The sequence below is a fragment of the Colobus angolensis genome, unplaced genomic scaffold (genome assembly GCF_000951035.1).
Source record: "Colobus angolensis palliatus isolate OR3802 unplaced genomic scaffold, Cang.pa_1.0 Scaffold29, whole genome shotgun sequence".
Taxonomy (NCBI): domain Eukaryota; kingdom Metazoa; phylum Chordata; class Mammalia; order Primates; family Cercopithecidae; genus Colobus; species Colobus angolensis.
Genome location: NW_012116154.1, coordinates 5,362,397 through 5,382,384, shown reverse-complemented (window position 1 = coordinate 5,382,384; position 19,988 = coordinate 5,362,397). Strand labels below are relative to the sequence as shown.

At 41.9% G+C, this 19,988-nt stretch overlaps 1 protein-coding gene across 3 annotated transcripts in view; it reads left to right on the top strand.

The window, feature by feature from the left end:
* The window catches only part of TBC1D1 (TBC1 (tre-2/USP6, BUB2, cdc16) domain family, member 1), a 249,133-nt gene that overhangs the window by 116,719 nt on the left and 112,426 nt on the right, over window positions 1-19,988 (top strand). For all 3 annotated transcript variants that reach the window (XM_011949126.1, XM_011949127.1, XM_011949125.1), the window contains exons 3-6: window positions 7,198-7,662; window positions 11,095-11,184; window positions 13,251-13,355; window positions 14,238-14,370. In XM_011949126.1, coding sequence (XP_011804516.1) covers window positions 7,198-7,662; window positions 11,095-11,184; window positions 13,251-13,355; window positions 14,238-14,370 — 793 coding nt within the window. The remainder of the gene's footprint in view (window positions 1-7,197; window positions 7,663-11,094; window positions 11,185-13,250; window positions 13,356-14,237; window positions 14,371-19,988) is intronic.

The following is a 19,988-nucleotide window of genomic DNA, read 5'->3' as shown; positions in this document are numbered from 1 at the left end:
CACCCAGGCTGGAGTGCAGTGGTGAGATCTCAACTCACTGCAACCTTTGCCTTGCGGGTTCAAGTGATTCTCCTCTCTCAGCCTCTCAAGTAGCTGGGACTACAGGTGCCTGCCACCACACCTGGCTAATTTTTGTATTTTTAGTAGAGACAGGGTTTCACCTTGTTAGTCAGGCTGGTCTCGAACTCCTGACCTCAGGTGATCCTCCACCCACCTCAGCCTCCCAAAGTGCTGGGATTACAGGTGCAAGCCACCGCTCCCTGCCCCTATCTGCTTTTAATGACTTATTTGAAATGCACCCTATTCTGCGATTTTTGCGTTTCTCTACCCTCTTAACCTCCTTAGTACTTCTGTAGCACTTGTTTTCCACTTTGCTTGTTTAGTCATTTATGTGCTTCTTTATTCCTTCTGTCTAGACAGATTCAGTCTTTTTTGTCTCCACCAGTTTGTTCATCTCTGCTGTAAGCATGGTAGGGATCTGTGCAGTTTGGCTGCTCTTCGTGCTGTTCACAGTTTGCCAAGGGCCTCCATAATGAAATGGATTAGGGTAGGATGGTGCTGTGGGTGGCATGTGGAGGAGGCCTTCCTATGAAGCACTGCCTTCCCTGGGATGTGACAAAGGACAGGTGATGAAGCCAGGCCTCTGGAGTCTGGCTGCCCATTAGAACAGCCAGGGTGGGGCACTTTGAAAACTGAGTGAGTGAGGGCCCCACCTCCAAACGGGCTGCTTCGTTATGGTGGGTGGACCTGGACATCAGGGTTTGAAAATCCTGGCCATTCTCATTGGCAGCCGCATTTGAGTTGAGAATCAGTGCTTTCAGTGAAGGGGCTGGACTTCGAGGACTTTCGTTCTCATCCAGATTGAATATTCAGTGATTCCATGAAGCCTATCTATGTTTATGCTGGCCACCCAGCGTTTTAAGTTTTAAAAACTATTTTAGAAAACCTACAAAATAATTTTGGATCCTTACAGCGTGATCTTCCTTTTTCTTTCTCACCTCCTCCCACTCTCTTTTAGCTCCTACAGCCATTCGATTACTTCTTTTGTGGTTTCATAGTTTTAAATGTTTGTGGAAAGGTGTTGGTCAGTCAGGAGGTTGTAGTGAACCTTTTACACAATCATTTTGGAGTATAAACTGTGTTTTGTGTTTGCGTAGACTATCTCTGTGGGGTTTAAAAGCTACTAACAGCTTATCCAATTTGCCATTTCAGAACTAGGGAAGCTGAATAATGCTACTTCTGTTTTACATGGGATGAAAGATCAAGACCCAAAGGACAGAAAGATAAGGCAGAGGGGATGAAAGAGGGGCCCCTGTGTCAGGGGCTAACAGTCATTAGCACTTCACCTCTGCCCAGATGCCTCCTCACCAGCTAACAGGGACACCTGATCTCTCCTTGGGAAGATGTAACACATTAATCTGACCTGTTGTCTAATTGTAAGTATGAAGCAGGCATTGAGGCATTAGATCACCACAGTGTGAAGCAAAAGAGACAAGACAGACCTCTGCACAGGAGCGGCCTTCTGTGCCTTCGCTCATGTTTGTGTTCTGGCACCTATCACCTTATATTGGAAATCACATACGTGTGAGCCTCCTGAAGTCAGAGGGAATCATGTCTTACTCATTGTAGGAGGCGTATTCAAATCTTCATGATTGAACCTAGTCATGTCAGGCTGAACTGCTGCGTAATATGAATGTTTACCTGTGTCCTATCTAGATAGTGTCTGATGGTATTTTCTGTTTAAATGATTTAAGTAATAGGCACTCATATTTTCTCAAGTGTTTTGCATGAAATTTAAGGCATGTAAGATAGAGTGAGGAAATACTTGGTTTAATTTCGTTTTTACTCCCTTCCTTTTTACCTTATGACCAACAAATACAAATAACTACTTGTCAGTAAAAACAAACCACAAATCTGTTCCTTCTGGAAAATGATTTCATAGCATATTTTTTGTTTGAAGTGCTCATTTGAACTCCTTACAATGAGAAAGCATTTCATTTAAGGGCAAAAACACAACGTGTCCGGCCATATTTTTGAAGTCTTAGAATGTGTTACTATTAAATAATGGGAAAAATGCTAGAATTTTCAATACACAGTGCCTCAGATTTATTTAATATTTGTTTCTTACTAGTTGATGAAAAACAAAACAGCAAATGTAAAGTAAAATTACTTTTTATTCTAAATACTCTTTCAGGAGCTCTTTCCTAAATCCTTGTGAATAAAATTACACTTGCAGTGTATTTATAATCCTTTATAATCCCTAAATCCTGAAAAAGCAAGTTGACCCAAATGTTTAAATAAGGACTTTATTTACGAACTGAATATTTCTGATTCTCTTGGGATGTCATTATCTGGCTACATATGAAACAGTATTCACTTATGCATGCTTCAGAAACTTCATACATTACTGTGCATTTGTTAGTATGTGAACAAAGAAACTTGTTTTGGTTGTGAGCAAAATGCAGATTTGTTCTCAAAATTGAGTTTTAGTATAAACTCAAATATGTCGGCAGAAGAAGAGTTTAATTTTTATGTATCTAAATAAGGCCTCTTTCTTCGTTAAAAGAAAATTAAAACCAAGCCCCACACCCTTATTGAATCTGTCCCAATAAGATGCTTTTTGGGTTCTTGTTTGTGCAATAGTTGGTTATGATTTACTTTGTCTGCAAATGTCTGCAAACAGAAATGACGTAGATACTATTGCTCCGACAAAACTAAAAAAAGATTTTCACTAAAAGTACCCAGATCGTATCAGTGGGAATAAATCCACTGACCTCTGTGTATTTGCCCTAAAAGGATCTGTGTTTTTGCAGTAAATATTGTAATTGGAAGTATATGTTCTTTTAGACTAAATAAAGTTTTACTTGAGGACGTTTTTCAGTTAGGCATGTTTATTTTGGGGGTTTAGTATTGTCTTTCCTCTTATTTATTTTTACTTATCTGTATGAGCAGAAGCTACAGCCAGCTCTCTCAGCCCTCAGACTATTCTAAGTTGCTGACTCCTTTTCTTGAAGATGGAGTGTCCCCTTTCTGGGCATCTCTAACCTCATCTTTGCCTCCCCCCGCAGTCCTTTTCTGCCTGCGATTCCTCAGTTTCTCTGCACCTGAATTGTTGGGGTATCCCAGGGACCTGTCTTGGCTCCCTTCCTTTACTTTCCCTTCCCGATGTGAGCTGCTCATGTCTAGTCTAGAGCCCCTGTCTTGGACTCTAGGCCCACTTACCCAGCTAGATGCCTTTACTTTCGAGTCTTCCTGGTCTTACTCAGCGTAGACAAAAGCAGAACTCGTTGCACTGTCTCCCCAGACCTTCTCCACTCTGCACTCCCTCTGTGAGCTAGTGGCACAGCCATCCGCATAGAAACCTAAGCCAGAGCCCTGGCACCATGCCCCGTCTTCAATGTCCTCAGCCCCCCAGCCAGGGCACCACTAAATCCTGTTGGTCCTGTCTTCCAGAATCTTTCATTCAGCCTTTCTCTCAGCCTTCAGGGCTTAGTTCTCAGTTCAGGCTCTCAACATGTCCCATCTCAATTACTATAAAGGATTCTAACTTAACCTCCTCTGGGCAGGGACTCACATTCATGTCACATTTTTGAATCCCTGGCTCTGGCATCTGGAGATGCCTAGAAAAATGTATAGAAATCAAATGAAGTAAATGACTCAAGTCCTCCTTGCAAATAGGTGAGTCTAGGACAGAGTTATAAAGATAAAGAATTTAGGATTTTATCACGAGTGGACATTATGCTTTCATTTTTTTAGAAAATAGTGCCCCAGAGGCCGGGTGCGGTGGCTCAAACCTGTAATCCCACCACTTTAGGAGGCCGAGGCGGGTGAATCACCTGAGGGCAGGAGTTCAAGACCAGCCTGACCAACATGGAGAAACCCCATCTCTACTGAAAAAATACAAAATTAGCCGAGTGTGGTGGCCCATGCCTATAATCCCAGCTACTCAGGAGGCCGAGGCAGGAGAATTGCTTGAACCTGGGGGGCAGAGTTTGCAGTGAGCCAAGACTGTGCCATTGCACTCCAGCCTGGGCAACCAAAGCGAAACTCCATCTCAAAACAAGAAAGAGGAAAAGAAAACAGTGCTTCTGGTAGAGGGTTTTATAAACTTACACACAGGTAGAACCCATTTTTTCCTTTAGTCTCTTAGTATACTTGACTAACTTAAAGTAATGTTTAAATGGCATTAGGTTTTTTTAATTATTTACAATTTGTTGTTGAAACTGTATTTGGCAGTATGCCCTTTGCCTTCAAATGTTCTGAAATTGTTAGTCTTCTGATCAGGATCCCAATGATTTTTGTTTTTAGACCTCAAGTATCTCCTTTATATCTGTATTACGCATAACTTCTTGGTGCTTCTGAATGACAGGGCACACCTTACCCTGTGCATGAGAACCTTGAGCTCAATTATGCCTGAATACTAAAACTTGCCAGAGCAAGGAGAGAGAGACTTTGGTCTTTGACTAAAGTGTGTCTTTTTAAGATTCTGAGAAAAGGATAGGAGAGATTGGTCCTTGGAAAAACTATCACAGCCTCTATCATGACCAAGTTATGATGTATTTTTCAGTTTCTTCTGACCCTGGGAATCCAGGGAACAGTCAAGTGATCTACTTTGTATCGTCTTTTTGTTTGTACCATTTCCTACTGAGTCACCAGTAAATTATGTGACTTCACACATTTTCTCTCCTCTTTGATATATAATGAAAGACGTCACTGCTTACTTCAGATGCAGCGGAAGACACAGCATGTAGAAACGTCAGGTATTTTCATAAGCCTCAGAGGACTGAATAAGGTTTGAATTTTCTGTTCAGAGTGGGGTTAATAATTGGAAAGAGTCACATGACTTATTAAAATAATCTTATATACTTGCTTAGAAGTGTGGCAGGGTTCTTGTATAAATTGATTATTTTTGTTTGACAAATGTTGTTTACAGAAATCACTTTTACCAGGAAAATCTTATAAACTCTTTTTTGGAGAGTCACTATGGCTTTTTTGTTGTTGTTTTGTTTTGTTTTCAGACAGGATCTCAGTCACCCAGGCTGGAGTGCAGTGGTACCGTCTTGGCTCACTGCAGCCTCCATCTCCTGGGCTCCAGCAATCCTTCTGCCTCAGCCTCCTGAGTAGCAGGGACTGCAGGCGCACACCACCTCGGCTGGCTCATTTTTGTATTTTGTGTAGAGACGAGGTCTCGCCATTTTGCCCAGGCTGGTCTTGAACTCCTGAGCTTAAGCGATCCGCCTGCCTTGGCCTCCCAAAGTGCTGGGATTTACAGGCGTACACTAACATGCCCAGTCTAACTGTGGCTAAGTTTTTACCAGGCTTCTGTTGTGAACCATTGGCAAAGATGTGAATGAAACCTAGACTTTATATTCTCTTCTCTCTGTCCTGTCTTCTTTTTATAATTGACCAACAGTTTTTAGGCCTCTGCGTGATGTATGATTATTTGGCAGTATAAAAGTGGGCTATAACCAATCGAGTGCTAAGTGCAGACAGATACTTGACCTATTGAAATTTTGGCTATTTTTTTTTGAGACAAAGTCTCGCGCTGTCACCCAGGCCAGAGTCCAATGGCGCAATCTCGGCTCACTGCAACCTCCGCCTCCCAGGTTCAAGCAATTCTTCTGCTGAGGCCTCCCAAGCAGCTAGGATTACAGACACCCACCCCCACACCCAGCTAAACACACTCAGCTAATTTTTTGTATTTTTAGTAGAGATGGGGTTTCACTATGTTGGCCATGCTGGTCTCAAACTCCTGACCTCGTGATCTACCCGCCTTGGCCTCCCAAAGTGCTGGGATTATAGGCGTGAGCCACCACGCCTGGCTGACATTTTGGCTTTTAAAATCATTTAGGTCTCATCAGGAATCAGTTCTTTAAAATATAAAACTTTCCTAAATATCTTTTGACTCTTTGTAGATAAAATACCTTGAAAGGATAGATCATAATCTTTATGGCAGAAAGATCTTTAAGGTGTATTTGATATGAAATCACAAAGAGAAAAATCTTTCGAGTCATTGGGTTTGGGAATTAAGTCATGAACACTGAATACAAGGATACTCTTAAAATTTAAAACCACCTCCTTTACTGTATGTGTTGACCTTTGACCTGAATTGGAAAGGGGATTTTAAAAATTTCTCTATAATGTTAAAAAGACATTGGGCCTGTGGGCATTGGGCCTTAAACTGAATTTTCCTTACATAGAAAAATGGAAAAAATTGGTTTAGGTGTTAGGTCGTAACAAAAAGTAGGCCCTTTTGAAGATTAAATTTATGCCTGCCTTAGCCTTGTTTAAATCCATGCCTGGCCACAAATATTAGTGTTGTGGCTGTCCATCATCTGAGCAGTTGCACAGCTGTTCATTCACTGCCGTGCTGATTCATCTTTATGTCTAATGCTGCTTTGAAGAACCTTCTCAGAGGTTAATGATGAGAGGATGTAGCAGTAGGGACAACACCGTGGCAGATGAGATCTTTTAGTAGATTCTTTTAATCATGATTTTAAACATTAGAAACCAAAAGCTTTATAGTCTCCTTGTGAAGAAGCCCTGGTGAGCATATTTGCTGTGATAATATGAGTTGCTCACTCCTTGATTAAAACCTCCTAGTTTTGTTGACATTCACCTGCTAGGAAATATAGGACTGAGTTGTCATGGAAGGAAATAATGGTGCTGGGATTTGAATAAACAATTTACGGATAATTTCAGAGCCTTTGTCGTCTTCATCCCACCATTTATTAAAGAAGACTTTCCAAAGTATACTGCCATGAGATCTAGAATAATTGAGTCATGTTTTGTGAACCATGTTGGAGACAGACTTCTCTGGGAGGCCACAGCTTCTCCAGAGGGGACCTTTAGCTTTGGAGTGGGACCACCCTGGGCTTGAATCCAAGGCCTGCTAGGTTGGGCTGTTTGTGTCCCGGGCTGGTGATTGAACCTTGCAGGATGCTGTGGGCATGTAAATCCTCTAGCGCAGCCCTTGGCATGTAAGAGGTACTTCGTAAGTGTCCCCCTTCTCTTCTCTGTGCAAGCTGTGTGTTCACCTCCTATAGAAAGACATTCCTAGTCCCCTGCTGTGGGCTCATCCTCCAGTGCTCTGCAGTGGAGTAGCCAGCAGTGCGCCCCGAGAGAGCATGGTGCATTCATTCCGTGAGTGCCAGCCACACGGCATATTCCAAATAACACTCCTCCCTCTCTCGGCAGGTGCCTGAGATCATCAGCTCCATCCGTCAGGCGGGGAAGATCGCCCGGCAGGAGGAGCTGCACTGCCCTTCCGAGTTTGATGACACGTTTTCCAAGAAGTTCGAGGTGCTCTTCTGCGGCCGCGTGACAGTGGCGCACAAGAAGGCTCCCCCGGCCTTGATTGACGAGTGCATCGAGAAGTTCAATCACGTCAGCGGCAGCCGGGGATCCGAGAGCCCCCGCCCCGCCCGGCCCCATGCCGCGCCCACAGGGAGCCAGGAGCCTGGGCGCAGGCCCATGCGCAAGTCTTTCTCCCAGCCCGGCCTGCGCTCGCTGGCCTTTAGGAAGGAGCTGCAGGATGGGGGGCTCCGAAGCAGCAGCTTCTTCAGCTCCTTCGAGGAGAGCGACATTGAGAACCACCTCATTAGCGGACACAATATTGTGCAGCCCACAGATATCGAGGAAAATCGAACTATGCTCTTCACGGTAAAATACCACCCAGCTCGTGCACAGCCCCAGTCTGCCATACGCGTTCAAGAGAAAATCTCCTTTACGGAGTGAAGATTCTTAGTCAATTGCTTTTGATTTATGTGTGAATCCATATATTTTCATGCTGAACAATTCTATTCTTAGGATAAGATCCTTCCTTTAGCCATAAGCCTTTACAGTAATCAGGGAGAAACAGATCCATCTCATGCCCATGTGTCATTTTTATCTCACCCCGTAATTATAAAGACACCTTTTCAGTGTGGAAAGAACAGTGAAAACGTGTAAATAAAGCCAGCAGAGAGATTTTTAAAATAAATATGAATTTCAGAGGATATATTTCAACAGAATCTTTTAGTTGGAAAACACCCTCTCTACTATTAATATTTTTATTTATGAAACATTTACCCTTTGCTAATCAGGATGAGTGGCTTTGTGAGTGACATTGTATTTGAAATTTATACCCAAAATGAAAATTGAGCCAATTGCTTGCTTTTTTTTTTTTTTTAAATAAGAAAAAAAGTTAAATAGCCATATGCTAGAAAAGGACTGAATGGGGGTGACAGTGGCTGTCCCAGGTGGGTGGGGTTCGTGGTTCCATGCTGACCTGGGCTCTTCTGAGTGGGTGTGCCCTCCCTGGGAGTCCCCGGGGCTGAATGGATGAGGTGTGGAGCTGTCCCAGCAGCGAGCCCGTCTCTGACAATGGAGGAGCTAGTTTTTTCCTTGGCCTCCTCTTTGGCTTAATGCTGACTGACATTCTGTAGAGAACAAAATTACCTTAAATATGAAGTCCCCTTTTTGTGTCTAATTCAGGACACAAGTGAGATGGCCAGGGGGTAAAAAACCGGCTACCTAGGTTAGTAAAGTGTGGATGTGTGCCGGTTTAAAACCGAGGGGGTGCACCCAAGGGTAAATAGGGCTGATGTTTTCGTCTTTTGACCATTAATCTAGTGTACCGAAAAGAGTAGTCAGATCTGTGCTTTAATTTGTGATCTGCGTCTTTTAAAAAAACTTCCTTGGTGACATTGAGAAAGCTGCTCCCTGCATTTATTTATAAGTACTAACTGTTTGTAACGTCCCTTGCCACATGCTGGAAATGCAACCGTGAACAAGACAAGTATGGTCTCTGCCCACATGGAATTTAGATTCCAGTAAAGGAGACAGGCAACTGAGTGCACAAATAATTATCTAATTATAATTGTGGTAAATGCTGTGGAGGAGAGGGACAGGATACTGAAGAGCATTTCCCAGGGTAATTGGGAAAGGCTTCTTTGAGAAAGTGATTTTCACCTAACACAAGGTTTCATTGTGGCCACCTGGGAAGGTCTTCTGGGCCCACAGAGCAGCAGATGAGAAGGTCCTAAAGGCAGGGATGGCGCCTGGTGCCTGGAGAATCCCGGAGGCCTGAGTGCCTCCTTTGCTTAACATTCTTCCCTCAGTTGTTGCGGTCTTACCTCCTCTTGCTTCCTCTAGGTCTCTGCCGAAATGTTGACATGGAGGAATAATCGTATCAGTAAGGCCAGTAGCAACCTCACTTCCAGGTTTTTTGCTTGGTTTTTCTCCATTGCACTTTTACCATTTGATACAATTACAAATAAACAAGTAAAACATTTTATGTCCCACATGCCCCCACGAAGTTAGGCTTCAAGAGGGCATGGATTTTCATGTCTCTGTTCACTGTTGTCATTGCCAGTGCCTAGAGCACAGCTGTGCTCTCTAGACACCTGTTGGGTGAGAAATAAGTCCAGACGGCTGCACTGAAAACAAGGAACGATGGTGCGTAGAGATGGGGCTGGGACCGGAGGCAGCCCCACGAAAGCTGTGTTCATTAGGCACAACTTTATGGGTCTCGGTCGGGGTTTTGTTTTTTATCCGGAAAGGAGTGGGCAGTCACTGCATGCGTTAAAACACAGTGTGAAATGTCTTTGCTACAGAGCCAGGATACTTGGGGGAGGGCAAGCGTAGGGTGGGGAGGGGAGTGAAGCTGTGTGCTAGTCCAGGTGAGAGATAGTCGGGTTATGAAGTGCAGTGGGAGTGGAAGAGACAGACATGCAGAAAGTCAAATTAATGGGATGTATAATCCTTTGGATGTCATGGGGAAGGAGAGGGATCTCAGGAGCCCCACCCAACTTTAGATTCTGACTTGCTCTTTTCAACCCAGCCACAGCCAGATGATAATGCCTTGGAGCCTCTCACCTTATGAGATTTTCGAAGGTTATTTTTAAAAACAAGTAAGGACTATCTTCACTATGTAGGTAAAGACAGTGACTTGTAAAGAGGCTAAACATACTCCAAATAGATATTGATTCGTTGTTTACAAATAAGGAGGATATTGTGTTGGCTCCTACTCTAGAGAGAGACACAGTCTAATTTAGAAAGATGTTGCATGTTAAAAATGAATTAGTTTTTCATCATCCTTGGTCTCCATGGAAGGATGTGAGAGTAAAAGGCCACCTGCCACTCTCTACTGGCTGGAATACAGTTCAGAAACAGCAAGTGTGCAAAAACAAGTCAGAGTGCAAAGTCCACGCCCCAAACAGAATGCACGTTTCTTGGGCTCTCTCACTGAGAATATAATTCCCTTTGACTTACACCCCAGTTTCCAACAAGCTTGTGTATCTGATTATTTGTCTTTAACATCAAAATGTAGACTGTTTAGAGGAGGAGATGGGTCTGGGAGTTAGGGTGGCAGCATCAGGATGTGACCACTGACTTCTTGGTCCTGAGGAGAAACTAGAGCTATAGAAACCAACTACACTGAAACGCAAGAAGCTTAGCGCTCCGGAGACATGGAGTCTAAAAGGCAGGCTTTCCCAGCCTGCAGGGGCGTGTGCACACACAGTAGGATGAGTACTGCAACACAGCAGTCTCCTATAATGCATGTCTATTAGCATGTCCCAAGGCAGTAAGAGGATTGTAATTGATGCTCAGACTCTTAACTTGAAAAGGTCCAGTCACTAGTGTATGTGAATGCCTCACATGTAATATGTACTATACAAATGGGAGATTATTTTAACAACAATTTAAAAAGACTTGTCAGTAAAAATCATTTCAAAAGTATCTTGGAAGCTTTCAAAGAGATTGAATTTCTTGAAAGCTTTCAAGAGATTGAACAAATAGATTCTGTTTTCTGGAAGGTTCACTTATGTGAAGACCTCAGTTTTTAGGGGATGTGTGGCTCTTGAGGCCTGTTGCTAACTTTTGGATATCTGGTTCTTTCATCTCAAGGAAGACTGCTGTCTTATGTAGGTGAAGGCACTAATAGATGTCCAGTGTGACCTGAAATCCAGAGGATAAGAGGGAACCTTTGAAATGATTTCTACAGTGATGGAGTCAGAATTTTATAGGAGCTTGCCCCTTTTATTCTTTATTTTTATAGGTCATAAAATGAGAAAGTTTGAAAAGCTAGATTTTTTTTGTTTGTCTTTTAAGATTGGCCAGTCTGAAGTTTACCTCATCAGTCCTGACACCAAAAAAGTAGCATTGGAGAAAAATTTTAAGGAGATATCCTTTTGCTCTCAGGTAAATGGAGATGGGTTTTTAAAATTCAATTGCAATGGAATTTTTAAATGGATTTCTGTAATATCTGTCATGTAACAGAAATGCTAAAGGTTACAAGGTGTATGTTTTCTAAGTACTGTACTTGATTTGTGTTTCTCTTTTCTTTCTCCTTTGCTTTGGTATGTTAAGGTAAATTATGAATATAATTTTGAAATGAAGAAATTTGCTCTTAGCAACACTAATGGACAAAATAGATCTACTTTTAATTTTCTCAGTTATTGGTAGTAATGGTCCACAGTCGTGACTTCCAGATGCATGTATGTGTGTCTTTGTGCATATTACACATATATATTTACACATTTCATACAAATGTGTCTTTTTATTAGATATATTTCTACTTTACAAAAATTTATAACTTTTTGGATACCAATTATCAGTATTTCTTCTCCCTTCAAATATAGATAGTGCTTATCTTTGAGAATGTTCTACTCAAAGTACAGTGTCTACTTGAAAACTTTTTTCTTGATAATCTTCCAGGGGTTTGTTTCATAGAGAGATTTTGGAAGAAGATTAGCTATGTCAGTTTTACTCAGGATCTTCCTAACAAATACGAGATCACTTAAGGTTATGTTTGCTTATTTTTTTTTAAACTCTGGATTTTTCGTTTTCATAATTGATAAAATATGAAAATGTCAGTGTTGATTTATAATGTGATCTACTTAAATATTCAAAAGGGACTTATCTGCAAAATGTGAAAATAAAGAATGTTCTTTATAGATTAAATAGGGAACCACTGACAAAAAGCTTTTCTAAATCATATTTCCTTAAGTTGTAGCCTCTAGCTTATGCTTAACTTGCTATTGGAGAATATTAATTGAGATGGCAAAGCATGTCGATGATTGCTCATTTACTGGAAAATATTTGGCCTGAAAATAAGATTACCCATAGAGTTTTTATCCTGATTTGCTGCTGTTTCTGTTGAATATTAATGTTAAATGTTTACATTTTTGTGTGATAGCTTTATAATTTCCAAAAGAGTGTCGCTTACAAGTTTATATGATTACCTGAACATTAAGCTATCAGCACGCACATCTCTGCGTGCTGATGCTTTCAGAATACATTGATGTATTAATATTTATGGCAGATGTTTTATCTGTATTAAGGTGCCTCTGATAGCTGATGATTTTAAAACATGTTTACATATTAATATTTATTAAAAATAGCTCTTATGATTCTATGGTAGAGCCTTGGCCTAATATGTTTAAAAGCTCCTCTACTCTGCATGCATATAATTTTTCACTCTTTCTTTATTCCAGTTCACTTCAATATTTACCTATTTATTTTAGGAGTACAAATATATTTTAAATCTTTTTTTAACCTTTGGGTGTGTGTGCATGCATGCACATACATGTGTGTGTGTGCATAGTTGTGTTTCTTCATGAATCTCTGGTCTGCCTTTGATTTTTTTAGTGATTTTTATTCTTTAATACCTACGTCTCAAACGAAACAACAATTGAATACTAAAATGAACACGAAAACTTGAATTTTCAGATCTTAGTTCTCTTATTGTTGTGGGGGTAATCAAAGGAACATTCTAGTAAACCAACTTTATTTGAGATGTTTTTAGACTTTTTGAAATTTTAAAATATCAGAGAAAATAGTAATTTTCTAGTGCTCTTTAAAAGTGTGCTCTCTAGGCCAGGCGCAGTGGCTCACGCCTGTAATCCCAGCACTTTGGGAGGTTGAGGCGGGTGGATCACCTGAGGTCAGGAGTTCGAGACCAACATGATGAAACACCATATCTACTAAAAATACAAAAATTAGCTGGGTGTGGTGGTGGGCGCCTGTAATCCCAGCTACTCTGAGGCTGAGGCATGAGAATCACTTGAACCCTGGAGGCAGAGGTTGCAGTGAGCTGAGATTGCACCATTGTACACAAGCCTGGGCAAAAAGAGTGAAACTCCATCTCAAAAAAATAATAAAAAGTAAAATAAAATAAAATTGGGCTGTGTAAATCTTGAGGTGCATTTCTGATGATGGTGCGTCTTCTGGATACACCTGAACATCTCATTCTCTCCCTTGGACAGGGCATCAGACATGTGGACCACTTCGGATTTATCTGCCGGGAGTCTTCTGGAGGTGGCGGCTTTCATTTTGTCTGTTACGTGTTTCAGTGCACAAATGAGGCTCTGGTGAGAAGAGGACAAGCAATTCTTACCTTGGAACCTTCTTTACAAGGAATTTTAGCTCCACTGATTTTTCTGTCCTTAGGAAAACCAGATAGTCATTGACATATCATTATTTGTCTTTAGTTATTTACTTATGACTATTTAGTAAGTAGCTAATACACATCTGAAGCTTAATTGGGTGTGCATTTTATATTTTTTATTTCAGAAGAACTTGCTGAGTGTCACCCTCTGGTCTAGCATTTTACAGTGTCATTTTAGACATCTGATCAAAGGAGTTTGCCTTTTTTCTCAGTAGTTTGTATTTTTAGTTTTTACTGTATGAGTCTGTTCTCACACTGCTAATAAAGACATACCCAATAACTGGGTAATTTATAAAGGAAAGAGGTTTAATGGACACAGTTCTGCATGGCCGGGGAGGCCTCACAATCATTGTGGAAGGTGAAGGAGGAGCAAAGGCACGTCTTACATGGCAGCAGGCAAGAGAGTCTGTGCAGGGGAGCTGCCCTTTATAAAACCATCAGATCTCGTGAGATTTATTCACTATCACGAGAACAGCACAGGAAAGACCCACCCCCATGATTCAAATACCTCCCACTGGGTCCCTCCCATGACACGTGGGAATTATGGGAGCTACAATTCAAGATGAGATTTAGGTGGGGACACAGCCAAACCATATCATTTACCTTACCTGCTTTGAGCATCCTTGTAGTATTTTCAGACTGTAATCCTAGCTGTTATTCCAATTATTATCTGTCAAACTGTGAAGAGTAGTACAGAAAACTCTTAAAAGCTTAAAAAGTCTTTTCCATAGATTATCTGACATCTCAGCCCAGCTAATTTCAAGTTGACTTTTTGGTGGCTACAACTTCTCTTCTCTTGGATTAGGTTGACGAAATTATGATGACCCTGAAACAGGCTTTCACGGTGGCCGCAGTGCAGCAGACGGCTAAGGCGCCAGCCCAGCTGTGCGAGGGCTGCCCCCTGCAGGGCCTGCACAAGCTCTGCGAGAGGATAGAGGGTGAGTAGGGGACCTTTTCCAGCGTGAACACAGTGGGAGTTAAAGGTTCCTGGAGAACTTTAGGTGATACTCATCTGTTGGAAGATTCTGCCTAACAGAGGCTTGTGTTAGTCACAGTGATTGTAGGTGGACTCTCAGCGTGCAGTGGGTGTCTTCTGTGTGTCAGGAATTGTGCTGGATGCTGGTGATACAAAGATAAGAACCCAGAACCCCCTTCTGCCATCTCCCTCCAGGGTATTCTGAAGGTGGAGGAGGAGTTAGGGAAACAGGTTACCAAACCAGTTGCCTAGTGTTTATCAAGATTGTGTTTGTGGTTAGTCATACTGGCCACTGCAGAGATATCTAGAAAGATAAAAACTAAGGAACTTGTACCGGTTTCTCCATTACAAGGTCATTAGTAACAGCTGCTAGTACAGTTTGACTGGAGACGAGGTAGCACAAAACAGGTTGCAGTTGAGGAGCAAATGGGAAGAAATAAAAGAAACAGGACTATTAGTATTGAACAGTACTTCCAGAAACCTGGCTTAGGGAGAAACTGTAATAAATGTTATGATTTGTAGCTAATGTGTATTGAATAAGATCTGCCAGGAAATATAGTAGGTGCTTTCTGTTATCTATTTAATCCTCACCACATTTGTGGGAGGAAAAGGGACTATTTATTTTGCACATATTGCAGATAAGTAAATTGAGGATTAGAGATGTCTAGGAATAAACTAGTGTATCGTGAGCCCATGATTCACCCCAGGTGGTAAAGCCCTGTTACCTGCCACCAAGCATTTCTAGGAGAAGGCCATACTGGGGGAAGACCTGGGGATTGCAGCTAACTTTGCCTTTTACAGAACTGGAGAGGTTTGAGTGAATTCAGAGCCCAAGGGGCGGGAGGGGCCAAATGAATCTGAATGGAACGGAGGGGGTTCCTTTTGAACAAGTGTGGGGAGTCCACCTGAGGCAGGAAGTGAGAGTCTCTGTCTCTGGGACTGCAGGGAGGGGCCAGGGGAGAGGACAGAACCAGGTGACAGTGAAAGGGAGTGGTAATATGTTTATCTGAGGGCGTCTGGAAGGTGAGGGAGTTTTCACCTCTCTGTTCTTGGTTTTGTGTTTTTGTTCTGTTTATGGGAGGATTTCTAAAATTTTTTTTGGGACTTGAGGTCACATGATTTAAACAACCCATGTTATTGTGAAAAGAAAACAAAAATTTGATCATTTCTCATGTTTGGAGAATGTTTATTATACACCTGTAATCCCTGCACTTTGGGAGGCCGAGGCGGGTGGATCACCTGAGGTCAGGAGTTCAAGACCAGCCTGGGCAACATGGTGAAACCCCATCTCTACTGAAAATACAGAAATTAGCTGGGCATGGTGGCGTGTGCCTGTAATTCCAGCTACTTGGGAGGCTGAGGCAGGAGAATCGTTTGAGCCCAGGAGACGGAGGTTGCAGTGTGCTGAGATTGTACCACTGCACTCCCAGCCTAGGTGACAGAGCGAGATGTCTCAAAAAAAAAAAAAAAAATGGAATGTTTATTATAAGCTATAATTTTGTAAAGACAACATTGCTATTGAGATCCAATTTTCCTTTTTAAAAAAATTGTAGTAAAAATATATGTAACACAAAATTTACCATTGTAACCTTTTTGTAAGCGTACCCTTCAGTGGCATTAAGTCCATTCACATTGTTATGCGGTCCTCACCACCAGCCTCTCCAGAACTTTTTCATCTTCCAGAACTGAAACTCATTAAATGCCAGCTCTGCTCCTTCTCAAACTCTGGCAACATCCGTTCTGTTTCTAGGTAACTTCATATAAGCAAAGTCATAAAATATTTATCTTCTTGTTTCTGGTTTATTTCACTTAGCGTAATGTTTTCCAGATTCATGTGTACTGTAGCGTTGTCTGAATTTCATGCCTTTTTAAGGCTGAATAGTATTCCATTCCAAAAGCGTGTAGCACGTTTTGTTGATCCATTTACTCGTCCATGGGCATTTGGGGTCCTTCCACCTTTTGCCTATCATATGAATAATGCTGCTGTGAATGCTGATGTGCAAATACCTGTTGAAGTTCCTGCTTTCAATTCTTTTGGATATATATCCAGAAATGAAACTGCTAGGGTATGTGGTAATTTTATGTTTAATTTTTTTGAGGAACTGCCGTATTGTTTCACAGTGGCCACACCATTTTAGAATCCCACTGGCAATGGGTAAGGACCCCAGTTCTTTTACGTCCTCGCCAAAATTTGCTACTTTCTGTTTTTGTTTTGTTTTGTTTTTGATGAAAGCCGTCCAGATAGATGTGAAGTGGTTTCTGGTTTCCCTTTTTAAATAAGATAAATTAACAGTTGACATCTTAAGGTCTGGGAAGGGTCATTTGTGGCATTACAGTGCTCTTTAAAATGAAAAAACATGATTAATATATTCAACTGTGTTTTCCATGTTGTTACTATTTGCTGACATTACACAAAATATATCTGGGAACAAGAAAACGTTTGCTTTAACGAGAGTTCCCAACCAAGAGGATCACTAACTCTTTCCTTAGTGGTTGTCAAGATAAGGTAAACGATGACAGAAATGCCCCTTAAGAGCTTATTAAAAAGCCAGCAATGACTTTGGCCTTGAAGATAAAGCAGATCACGATCTGCAGGAACTGGAATGCTTCCAGCGCTCCCCTTGATAAATCTTTCGTTGGTCTGGCTTAGCTTTCAGAAAGTTACAGCTCAAAAGTTTGATCAGGGTAGATTTTGCCGCCGTTGTTTTGGAATTAATCATTTGATCCATCTTTCACCTGATAAAATCCAACCAAGGCACAAAACTCGACTAACGCCAGAACATTCTTAAATAGTACAATTAGAAGTCTGGTGGGGGTATGTTTTACCTACATGATGGAACTCATTTCTAAAAGTGTAGAGGGCACATTATTAGAAGAAGTGCTAGTTATTACATAAACAGTTTTACGGTTCCTTGCTTTTTGTTGTTGTATTCCTAATAAGTAGAATGAAGTGGCTTATTAAAACTCATTGTATATTGGTGTAAGAGTAGTTCTAGCAGGAAGTTATATGGTCTGATCAATAACTCTGTAAAACTGTGGAGAGGACTCACTAGATGTGGCCACACAAAGACTTAAAGAGTGTGTTTTCTTAGTAAGTGTAGTCAAGTCATCCCCCAGAATCTACAGAATAGAATCAGCAACGCTGTTCATGTTGATTACGCTGCACTCTGCTCTAACATGCAGCACATCAGAAGTGCAGCTCTACCCAGTTCTGTGTTTGAACCATATACAACTCAGTGGTATTTATATAGTATTTTGCTTATTTTAAAAGAGGAGCATTTTGGGAATTACTAGACTGAATTATGCTTTCATTAAAAAAATTAGTTGAACTGAGATTTTCTTTTGCTCTCAGAGCAAATTTTCCTTCAGTAAAACACAGTCATTCATCACCGCTCCCTCTAACAAGGGCCGTTTCTGCACCGCCAGGGAGGCGGCCTCACTGACCAGAGGAGCCAGGAGGGGTTGTAGTTTGGAAACTCCCTTGGTGCTGGTTACCTTTTTCTGCTTCAGTCCTTGCTTCCCATTCCCCTCCATAAGCCATTTTGGCATCACCTGGGCCTCTCTGAGGAGATGGCGTTCAGTGTGGAACTGAAGGGTGCTTTCAGTGGGTGTACAGAAACCACCCAGAGGCGCTAGCTGTGTGAGAATCCCTGGGGGAGGAGCTCGCACCTAGGTGGGCCGGCTGTTTAGAGATGGGGTTGGAAGGACCTCATGAGTTACGCATCCTGCAGACAGGGTGAAACTGCTCAGAGAATTGCTTCACAGCTGCCGAAGCGATGACTAGGCTGCATTTCGTGATTTCACCTGAGATTGGCAGAGTGTTGAGTTAGTCTAACTTGTCTTAGGCCTTGGCATTTATTCGTTTATTCCCCATATCTGATTGTTTCATGAAACAGTATCATTTTTCCAAAATATGATACTTTGACTGTCAGAGATGTCCTCCATATGTGGGGGAGATTTTTAGTGCATGATGACTTAGCGCTTATTTGATTCATAAATCTTAACTCTGTTTTGTGTCAGCATTTAAGTAGTTGATACAGTAAAGCCTTGTCTATTTCCCTAGCTTCGTGTGACCTGACAGCTTGCTGAAAGAGTGACTGCATTGCACTTTGACGAAGGCGGCACCGTCCTTCCTGCACTTTAACCCACCTCTGAGCTTACTCTTGTATTGCAGCCACCTGAGTGTCAGGCGACTTGGCTCTGCAAGTCAGGGAGGGCAGTGGAGCAGTTAAGGGTTTGGTTGCTGGAGGCAACTTAGCTGATGACCTTTGACAAAATACTTGACTTCGATGTGCCTCAAGTTTCTTCAGTGGGCATTGGGATTACTTTAAAAAAAAAAAAAGGCCCATTTCTAGTATTCATTTTAGGGTGAAATGAAATAATGCACATAAAGTGTTAAGTGAAATGGCTTGGCAGTCACTTAAATATTATTTCTATGGTGGCCTCAGGGTTTTCTTGAGTTAAAAAAAGGGGAAAAAGAATGTCTTTCTGGAAGCAGAGATGGCTGTAACAGTGTGATAGGGCAGCCACCTCTGCCACAGTCCCACTCTACTGAGAGGTTGTGGGCTCTGCCTCAGCTGCCGTGGGAGGGGAGGAGCCGTGGCTTTGGGCAGACTTGGCTGCTGATGGGCTTCCTGGCCTTTCACAAGTCGCCTGGCTTCTCTGGGCATCAGCAAAACCATCTGTAAAATGAAGGCATGGTTTCCAAGTCCTTACAGACAAGCCCCTGGCCCAGCAGATTTCCCTCCCGGCCATCCGTAGTGAAGTAGGTGCTGTGCACACTGTTCTCCAGCCCAGAGCCTTGGTCAAGCCTCTGCCTCAGGGCCACCCTGGTGGGATGAGAAGACAGTGCCAGGTGGGTGAGGTGAGAGCTGCTCTTGGAAGAAAAATAACCTGTGCAGTTTTTTTCTTTTCATGGCAGTTGGGTCAGCATATTCTTTCATTATCAACCTTCTCATCATGTGTGACGTTTATCTCTGGACACCGAGAAAAGGCAGTGCGGGCTCTGAGCCGTATTTGTGTGGGGAAGGAACTTCTTGAAATATCAGGTTCTAATAGGTACTAAAATTATGTAATGACTTTATTTTTATAACTTTGACTCCAAACCCTTTGTAACATTAATTAACTGTAATGTTCATTAAGTTATTAATAAGCAAGCATGTGGTGGTGTAAGAAAAATTGTGAGCCACATGCATCAGTTTTCTGTGATGGGAACCTGGCATGCAAGAGAAATGTGCGTCAGTTTTCCAACAGAATAGGAGTTGTTTTTCCCTAAGAAAAAGTTGTCAGGTTTACATATCAACACAAGAATTTATCATTTTCTGAGGAGAAGTTTCTGATTATGGGAGGTGTTTTAACAGGGAGAAAGTAATTTGAAGCCACACAATCCTGAAGTAGAGTCCAAATTAGTGGTCTGTGGAAATGACGTAAGCTCTCTGGGTCTTAGTGTTCTTAGCTGTAAACTGGGGGTAATAGCATCCTCTTCATCAGATTGTTTTGAGAATTAAATGGTGCAAGCTTAATGCCTGTTATACAGTGTCCAGCGCATCAGAGCTCATTTAGAAGATGATGACAAAGATA